The sequence below is a fragment of the Trifolium pratense genome, linkage group LG4 (genome assembly GCF_020283565.1).
Source record: "Trifolium pratense cultivar HEN17-A07 linkage group LG4, ARS_RC_1.1, whole genome shotgun sequence".
In the NCBI taxonomy this organism is placed as follows: Eukaryota; Viridiplantae; Streptophyta; class Magnoliopsida; order Fabales; family Fabaceae; genus Trifolium; species Trifolium pratense.
This window is the reverse complement of record NC_060062.1, coordinates 31,432,936-31,442,377: the sequence shown is the minus strand read 5'-3', so window position 1 is coordinate 31,442,377 and position 9,442 is coordinate 31,432,936. Positions and strand designations below refer to the sequence as shown.

The 9,442-nt window shown below is 32.6% G+C and overlaps 1 protein-coding gene and 1 long non-coding RNA gene across 2 annotated transcripts; both read left to right on the top strand.

The window, feature by feature from the left end:
* The first annotated feature begins 1,158 nt into the window (after window positions 1–1,158).
* LOC123882126 (transportin-1-like) lies at window positions 1,159–7,792 on the top strand. Its single transcript, XM_045930930.1, has 9 exons — window positions 1,159–1,334; window positions 5,660–5,710; window positions 6,042–6,127; window positions 6,536–6,602; window positions 6,688–6,744; window positions 6,836–6,865; window positions 6,941–7,000; window positions 7,134–7,267; window positions 7,539–7,792. Exons 3-9 carry the CDS (start codon window positions 6,069–6,071, stop codon window positions 7,561–7,563), a joined length of 432 nt encoding a protein of 143 aa, XP_045786886.1. The 5' UTR covers window positions 1,159–1,334; window positions 5,660–5,710; window positions 6,042–6,068; the 3' UTR covers window positions 7,564–7,792.
* On the top strand, window positions 2,075–4,859 carry LOC123882127. The gene is made up of 4 exons (XR_006799690.1): window positions 2,075–2,451; window positions 3,178–3,240; window positions 3,707–3,862; window positions 4,581–4,859. It is a non-coding gene; the product is annotated as an uncharacterized LOC123882127 (long non-coding RNA).
* Window positions 7,793–9,442: the final 1,650 nt, after the last annotated feature.

Here is a 9,442-nt window from a genome sequence, read left to right as displayed (position 1 = left end):
AACTATTTCTCCCAAATGTAAACTTTCAATCAATTCTTGTATTTGAAAGAACATAGGATTGTCTCGTCATACAAATGAGCAGGAGGCAAGTCACAGTTCTTAATATGATCTAATTTGAGGGTGAACTGCCATTATGGCTGAAGAACAATCAACTATGTATGTTTTATTGTTGGATGGATATATTATTATCTTATTGAATTGAATAGATTATACTAATCAGTCTATTTTTTAGAAATTTTAATTTAGCTACTGATAAATTTAGTAGATACTTTAAGGAAATTAACCATCTATTAGCTACCATATATCTTCACTTGTTTCTAATATTGCAACTATGCTACTTAAACTGCAAAATCTGAGGAGCTTGTTCTGATATATTCATGTTTGGATTGTGCTGTTTTTTGTTCTTTTAAGGAATATTGTTAAGTTTGGATTGTGTGTTACTTTGCAATAAGCATCTTAGAAGAATGTTATCAATTATCATGATCAACAATCACTTGGCTTTCGTGGTAACAGCCCCTTATCAGAGACAGAGAGGTCATTTGATTTCTGTCCTGTGGGTTTGACCTCTTCACGATATGGTTAGCATGGTTGTGTCTTTGTCGTAAATATTGAATGTTAGTTTGATCAAGATATTCTTTGAATAGAGGTTGATTAGGATATTTGTTAGACTAGCACTAGTACAAATATGACATATTACACATCATGTTTACATCTGACGAGCATATGTCAGATGTAAAAGGCTATATGGAGTAGCCTTTTCATCTGGCTTCAATATCCACAGATGTGAAAAATAAATAGACAAGACTTTTTACATCTGACTTCAATATACCAGAAGCATAACTAAACGCGGTGGCAATCTTGTAATTATGGTGAAAATTATCTAAAATATGTATGTATCTGACCATATTTAGCCACAGATGTAAAATGTCAGGTTAAATAAAAAAAAAAAAAAAATTTTGGAACAAAGGTAAAGGTAATATGTGTATCTGTCTCTCTCCCAATTATCAAAAGAACTAAACCCTCTTCACCTTCACCTTCAATTCGCGTACGAAGCAACACCCTCTTCACCTTCACGTACGAAGCAACAATTCGCAGCGCCGTCCTCAGCAAAACCCACAGCGCCGTCCCTTCAATTCGCAGCAACCCAGCAACACCCACCCTCTTCACCTTCACGTACGAAGCAAAACCCAGCGCCGTCCTCACCTTCGATTCGCACCCAAAACGCATCAACCCAGCGCCGTCCTCACCTTCGCAAGAACCAGCGCCGTCCTCTCTCTCAACTCACCACCAGCGCCGTCCTCTCTCTCACGAACCCTAACTCCAAATCGATTCAGGTACTCTTCTTTCTTTTTTAATCCTTTTTAAATATTTTCCTTTTCGTGATTTCTGTCGTGATTTTCCTTTTTAATACTGGTGTTAAGCTAAATCTAAGTGCTTATAAATTTCTATCGTGATTTTTGTCGCTTATCCGTAATCTCTCGCTCTCTCTCTGATTTGATGTTATTTAAAGCTAATACTGGTGTTAATCTCTTTCTGGAAAATTAGCTTATTGCATTGTGATTACTTACTAATAATTAGTTTATGCTATTAGTTTGTGATTGAATTGATTCTTTTGTGTTGAGGAAATTTTAGCAAAGTGAAACTAAATTGATAGCTATATAAATTGATAGCTTAACACCAGTATAATATAGATTTTCGTGACTTATAAGCGTTCATATTATAAACAATGTTTTCTGTGATTTTCGTGGTTTATTACTTGCACTAGTAGAAAAATGACATATTACATAAGCACTTTACATCTGTGGAACATATATCAGATGTGAAAAGCTATATTGAGTGGTCTTTTCATCTGGTTTCAATATCCACAGAAGTGAAAAATACATGGGCAAAACATTTTACATCTGATTTCAATTTCACCAGAAACAAAACTGAACGCGGTGGCAATCCTGTAATTATGACGAAAATTGTCTAAAATAAATATATATCTGTGCATAATATCCACAGATGTAAAAGGTCAAAAAAATAAAATATTTTTTTTGGAATCAAATAAGTCAATTATAAGAGTAAAAAAAAAAACCTCAATCTTATCTCTCTCGATACCCAAACATTCACGCGAACAAACCCTCAGCCTTCCTCTCACACCAAACTCGATTGATTCCTCTCACGCCAGCAACCTAAAATCAACTCACCACCACCCGCTTCTCTCAGCCGTCCTCTCTCTCTCTCTCACTCTCAGCCTTCCTCTCTCTCTCTCACTCGTTCTCTCGAACTTGTCAAATCGAAGCTTCTCTCTTGAACCCTAGCTCCAAATCGAAGCTATAAGGGGAACGAATTGAAGCTTCTCTCCACTCTCACTATTGTCGTCCTTTCTCTTTTTTCTCACCGGTCTCTGCTCTCACGAATCGAAGCTTCTCTTTCTCTTTCACTATTGTCGAACCTTCATCGATTCAGGTACTCTTTTTTATTTTATTTTATTCCTTTTTAAATATTTCCATTTTCTGTATATTTATTGATGATTCTAGAATACTTGTAGAACTATTTCTAGTAGTGGATTCAGGTTTTTATGTGATTTCTTTGTGTTTGTGGTTTGTTACTTGGTTTTAGCTCTTAGAACTGTTTCCATTCTGGTTTTACTGTGTTGGTTTTTTCTAAAATTTTTCATTCGTGCACTTCATGTGTAATGTCTCTTTGTAACTTAATTTGTTGCCTTCAAGGTGTTTGTTATTTGACTTATTTTTTCATCTGTGCACTTAAAATGCTGGTGTACATCTTTGTGTTGTTATTTGACTTATTTGCACTTAATGTGTTGCCTTCAAGGTGTTTGTTAAATGTCCTAAGTGGTGTTATTTGAATTTTTGTTATCTCAATTGATTGGAAATTTTATGATGGTGTTTTGTGGATTTGAATGAGGTTTAATCTAGCAACTTGAAAATTTACTCGGTGCAGAGTTGAGATCAATTGTTGGTTCTAAAGTAATTTGGTGGAAAAATTATCTAACCATCGCTTGTGAAAAGAACAAATATTCTACTCTGTTAGGCTATAGTAGTTTCAATTCAGTTTCTAAAGTTATTATATAAAAGTTATTATATTTTTGAAGCTCCCTCTCACTCGAACCCGTTGAATTTTGTATATGCTGAGTTCTTGAAGATAACGCGTACCTTCTCTTTCATTTCTCAGGGATCCCTACTTAGAGTGTGTCAATTCAGACCATCAAAGTTTGTTGGCTTAGCTATGAGCAAGGTCAGTCATTAAAGTTTTCAGTTTATTCTAGGATTGGACTATGTATAATATTTCTCCTTACCAATATAAAATAATGCATCAGTTGTTATAGTAACAACAATATAAGTACTAATAACTAAATGTTATTTATGTCTTTACTTGAGTGTTTACTAGTGTACCAAGAACAAGGAAAGTGATTTCCTTGTCCCAATCCATTGGTGTTTTTATCTTCATGGGGTGGCAGACATTGTCTCATATGCTATGCAACAATGGTTTAATTTCAAGTCTTAAATGTAAAGAATATACTTGAATATGCTAGAATTTTTCAAATTGTAAGTAGCATGTGTTGTAGGTGACATTAGCATGCCTCTTTTTCAAATTGAATATACTCAGATTGTAATTATTGGGATTATGGTAACCGTTGATTCTCGATTGTATTTGTTATTGTGTAGTTTCTGAAAAGACTCATAATTTTTGTCTATAACAGGAGATTATATAACTTGGTCTGTTTGGTTGAGAGAGATCAATGGTTGCTATGGCCGGGCAGAAAGTAATGCACTATTGTCATATGGTCACAAACTAGAGTAACTAACAAATGTTTCTGATATGACCAGGGGACCATAATAGTTTCTATGTAAAGCTGGTGAGTTTAGAGTTTTAAGTTAAAAGGAAAACTTTTTATTGTCATAGCCTGCAATGTTTTTATTTCATGTGTCTTTGCGCATGTAAGAACTAAGAAAGTGAGAAGAGTACATACATGAACGCCTATGAATGAATTTATATGTTATGAGAGGTTTCTCTTATTCTCTTAATCGAATTGGATTTTATGATAACATTGAAATTATGATGGCTTTATTTGTTTGCCAATATCATTATTTTTATTGGTGAAAGAAATGAAATTTTACAATGGTTAGCATTAAAGGAGCTCTTGATTCCTTGTCTTACATATAAAAATGTGTACAAAGGTATAATGTGATTACTTATATAATAGGTTAGTTTTACATAATTTATTTAAGTGCAAATATTTTGAACATATTTCTATGATATGTGTGTATTCTGAATGTGTAAATTTTGCCCATTAAGTATGTAAGAATGATACTAGAATGCTTCAGGTATGCTATATATAGTTTTGTTTTAGACAATTCATGCCACTGTTGTCATGTTATGTTTAGATGGCCCTAATTATTGTGTTCTGGCCTTGCTGTAGTGGGATTTGGCAGGAATGTAGTAGATGCCACTCTATATGAATTATAAATGCATAATTTAGCATAATGAACTAGAGAATAATGTATATGGTACTTGAAGTTTCTTTTGGTATGTTCTTCATGTGTATATTCTTACTTGGTGATGCTACATGCTAGGTTTCAAGTTTGCAATTAAGGGATAACTCATGAGACAACTGGTTCAATGTTGACTTGGACACTTTATCTTCCAAGTAAGCTAATAGTGTAAACCATAATTAGTAGAATAGAAGAGACTTTAGTCAGAAGTAGGAATGAAAATTTCTAATTTTTTTACAGAATAAGTTATTATTTTAATTAGTTTGCCTTGGTTTGAAATATTGTATGACATTTGGTATTTTGGATGATGTTGAATTTTAATGACATTTGATTATATTATGTAATTGTATTTTGGTTGAATGTTGAATTGTAATGCTATTTTAGTTTTTTTTTAATTACAAAATAGGATTTAAAATATATATATATAAAAAAAAGCAGGTTTTTGAAAAGAAAAAAAAAATAAAGTTAAGATTTCACATCTGGTGGACTTGGTCAGATGTAAAAGGTCCAATTTAATTTTAAAAAAATAATATTTGATTTTCGCCTTGGTCAGAGGTAAAAAGTGTTTTTTTACATCTGACTACACCAGATGTAAAACGTATATACTTACTAAGTCTCGTGCGCCTACATCTGACATTTTTCAGATGTAAAAAGTGATTTTTGCCAGATGTAAAAAAGCTTTTTTCTACTAGTGTTGGTTTGTTACTTGATTTCTTTGTGATTTCTTTCGTGATTTTACATGGTTTGTGGTTTGTTACTTGGTTTTAGCTCTTAGAATTGTTTCTACTGCAATTGATTTATGTTTTTTTCATCTGCAATTGATTCATTTAAGTGATTGGTTTCCCATCGGGTACGAAACCAATACTTTAGTTGGTGTTACCATGTTTTAACTTAATTTCACAACATAGGTATGGATCGTAGTTGGATGAAAGCTAGTAGATTAAGTGCCGAGTTTGAACGGGGAGTGATTGAATGTATTATTTTTATGACTGAGGAGAGTCAAGATCAGATCCTGTTGATGTTTCACGAAACCTAATTTTTGATAGGTTTCCCATTCATAAGAAGGAAATTGATTAACTTCTATTTCTCAAATCAGCTATTTCTATTTCTTATTAATGCTGTAATTAACTGAGACCATTCTGATTTCCATTGACGACCAGGTTTGTGCAGCATTTGTCCAGCTGATTGAAGTCCGTCCGTCTGTCTTGGAGGTGTGAGCTTCTTATTCTAGTTCATTTAAATTTTTAAAGTTATTTGAGTATGCTGTTTTTTGGGAACATTGCATATTGAGCTGGGTTTTGCACTTTATTGATTCCATCGCATTACACTTCATATAAGTGTTTACTTGTTTGAGTAAGTAGGAAGCAAAGAAACTGGAAAATTATCATGCATGTCATTTGGAAGCAGTAAAATCTGAATATGTTGCTATGTCTTACATTCTTAAATAAGCCAGCACCAAGTCTGATGGTCATTTGCTTTATTTAAAATTAATCCTTTTCTATCAGCTCCTTCTTTTCTGATCAATTGCTTGCCACACTGCAGCCACATCTAAGGAATGTGATTGAATATATGTTACAAGTTAACAAGGACCCAGATGAAGAAGTGGCCCTTGAATCCTGTGAATTTTGGTACTGCTTTTTTTGGGATTTTATTTACTTACTGTACAACTAGGGGATTTTGTTAATAGCTAGCTTCTATATATTGCTATGATTCTCATGGAAAAGAATAAACTTAATTATAATTGCTTGTTTTATGGGAAAAGGGGATGGGGGGAGAGTTCGGGTGGGGGGTGTCTATAATATTTTACAATATGGGTATGGGTAGTATATCCCACAAGGGTAGCTGATTTTATAATTTATTTATTTTTTGTTTATGTATGATTTGTTTACTAGGATAGCATATGAATAGTCAATTTCCTGTTTCTGAAGTCAGCAAACTAATGCAAATTAAAGTTTGACATTTCTGTATTATGGTTATGCTGTATCTTAAACCGTGCAAGTTCTGTCTGTTTTTCTTATTAATAATTGTTATTGCAGGTCGGCATATTGTGATGCTCAAATGCCACCAGAAAACTTGAGAGAATATTTGCCTCGTCTTATTCCAGTAAACCTAATTATACATATTTATACTATTATTGTTTTACGTTGCGAGGTTTAAAATTTGAAATTTATCTGTTGTATCTTTGCAGATATTGTTGTCAAACATGGCTTATGCAGATGATGATGAATCACTTATTGAAGCTGAGGTTGCTTTCAATTGATTTGTGTTTGTAGATGCCTTTAAATCCTCTTGTTGTTCTTGATTACATGACCTCATTTTTTTCTTTTTTCTTCCAGGAAGAGGGTTCTCAACCTGATCGAGATCAGGTCTGATTGATTTTGGCTGAGTTACTGGATTTCTTTAGTTTGACATGTTTCTAATTTTGATAGTTTTTCCCACAGGATCTTAAACCTCGATTTCATGTATCAAGGTTTCATGGATCAGATGAAGTAGAAGATGATGTATGTTGTATCTACTCTGTTGATTGCTTATTATAGTCATTTGATTAATCATTTTGTCTCTATTTATAAAATGAAATGACGAGAAAAATGTGCTTTTCTGATCTGGACTTGAATTTTATTTTCCACATTACAGGATGATGATGTTGTTAATACTTGGAATTTACGGAAATGTAGTGCAGCTGCTCTAGATATTCTCTCGAACGTGTTTGGAGATGAGATCCTTCCCACTCTGATGCCTTTTTTTCTTGATTGGCAAATTGGATGGAGGTATTTTTTTTTCTTCTTGATTGGCAAATTGGATGCAGTTTCCTGCATTCTGTGTAGTTTCCTAGCTGTGTAGGACTTCCTTCCACAATTAGAAATTCTTGTAGTTTCCTAGCTGTGTTTCCTATTGTAGTTAGCTGTGTTTCCTGTCCTGTTTCCTAGCTGTTGTAGTTTCCTAGCTGTGTTTTGTATTTGGAATTATAATGGCATCATTTTAATCCTAGCCTTCTCACTTCTCATATGCTTCATTCTTGATCATGTATATGTATTGTAGGTGTTCGATGATCCCACGTCATTAACCGAGGAGGAGATGTATGAATTGCGAAACAACTGGGCTACTTGTTTTCTTGACCTGTACAATCCCGAGGTAGATTATGTTGTTTCCGATGATGAGGTTTATGAGCTAGCTAGTTACAATGGATTCACATTAATTAGGATGTTTTGAATTGTAATGACTTGTATTTTGCTTGAATGTTATAACATTTTGGATTGTTTTGGTATTTTGCTTGACTTGTAAGACTTGGTATTTTATTTGAATTGTAATGACTTTGGTTGAATGTAATTGTATTTTGGTTGAATGTTGAATTTTAATGACTTGGTTGAATGTAATTGTATTTTGGTTGATTGTTGAATTGTAATGCTATTTTGGTTTTTTTTAATTACAAAATAGGATTTAAAAATATAAAAAAAAAAACGCAGGATTTTGAAAAAAAAAAATTAAATAAAGTTACTATTTCACATCTGGTGACTTGGTCAGATGTAAAAGGTCCAATTTAATTAAAAAAAAAAAAATTGGTCAGCTGAAACACGAGAACAGAGGTAAAAGGGGATACTTTTACATCTGGCGAATGTCAGATGTAAAAAGCGTAAACTTACTACTTCTCGTACGTCTACCTCTGACTGGGGCCAGATGTAAAAGGGGGTTTTGGCCAGATGTAAAAAGTGTTTTCTGTACTAGTGTAGTTGTTGTATTAATTATGAATATGAGTTTGATTAAGATATGCAGAATATTTTATTTTTTTGGTTTTCACCCTCTGGTTCCTAGGTGAAGGGGGTCCTAGAAATTCAGAGTTCGGAGGGAGTTCTAGCATCAAATGATTAAGATATGCAGAATATTTGTTAGAATGCACTTCTTGGCAATAAGACCTCATATTTAGAAATGTATTTATGTTAGAACTTGTAACTTGCTACTAATGCAGGACTAATCTTACAGTCTCAGGGTTTATATATGTGTGTCTATGTACAGGAAAGTTGGAATTTTGGGGCCTAACTAAAAAATTATAGAAATTTGATATTATTTAAATTATTAAATTTTTTTATATTAATCTTCTAGCTTTTTTACCAATACAATTATTTATCATAATATTATAATCACGAAATTGTAACATTTCACTCTCAATAATTTTATACCATGGTTGCATTATCTAGCATTTCCAAAAGCCTCCATTCTGTTTCTTGAAAAAACCACCATGAGTTTTTTCATTGAGTTTGTATCTTTCATAGCTCTCCTACCTCTCTTGGTCTCGTTATAACAAAATTATGTAAGAATTTTTTTTTTTTTTGTGTAAATTGGAGCTGGAAGAAGCCATGAAAACCAGAGAGCTATGAAGACTAGAGAATATGACTATTGTAGATATACTTCAAAAGAAATGTTTTGAAGAAGATTAAGAAATAGAAAAAACAAAATAGAATAATTAGTGTAAAAATGAGAGAACATTTTATCGGCATCGGAGCTGAAAAAGAAGCAATGAAACACATAATATGAAAGCTATGAAAACTAGAGAAATAGTAATCTTTGCAGATACTTTAAAAATAAGTCTGTTAGAGTAAAATTTTTGCAAATTATCCGCATCAATAACAAATTAGATGGTGGCTAAAACAACAAAACAGGAGTTCTAAATACAAACAGAAATTTATAAATTTAGTTTTTTTGCAAATTTTTTTGAAATATAGAAGACCATTTACGACCATTAATATGAGACTTTAGTCCTAGATACAAACAGAAATTTATGAATTTAATTTTTTTGCAAATTTTTTTTGAAATATTGACAACCATTAATATACTATCCTTGGTAAACTCTTTGAGACTTTCAGAGGGCTTTGTCTAACATGCACTACTTGATGGTGCACAAGTCTTCGATATTTTTATAACGAATACGAATTTTACAAAATTTATTG

Coding starts and splice junctions, on each gene's coding strand:
- LOC123882126 (XM_045930930.1), top strand. CDS start 6,069: ATGTTACAAGTTAACAAGGACCCAGATGAAGAAGTGGCCCTTGAATCC. Junction 6,128..6,535: donor CTTGAATCCTGTGAATTTTG/GTACTGCTTTTT, acceptor TTGTTATTGCAG/GTCGGCATATTGTGATGCTC. Junction 6,866..6,940: donor CTCAACCTGATCGAGATCAG/GTCTGATTGATT, acceptor TTTTTCCCACAG/GATCTTAAACCTCGATTTCA.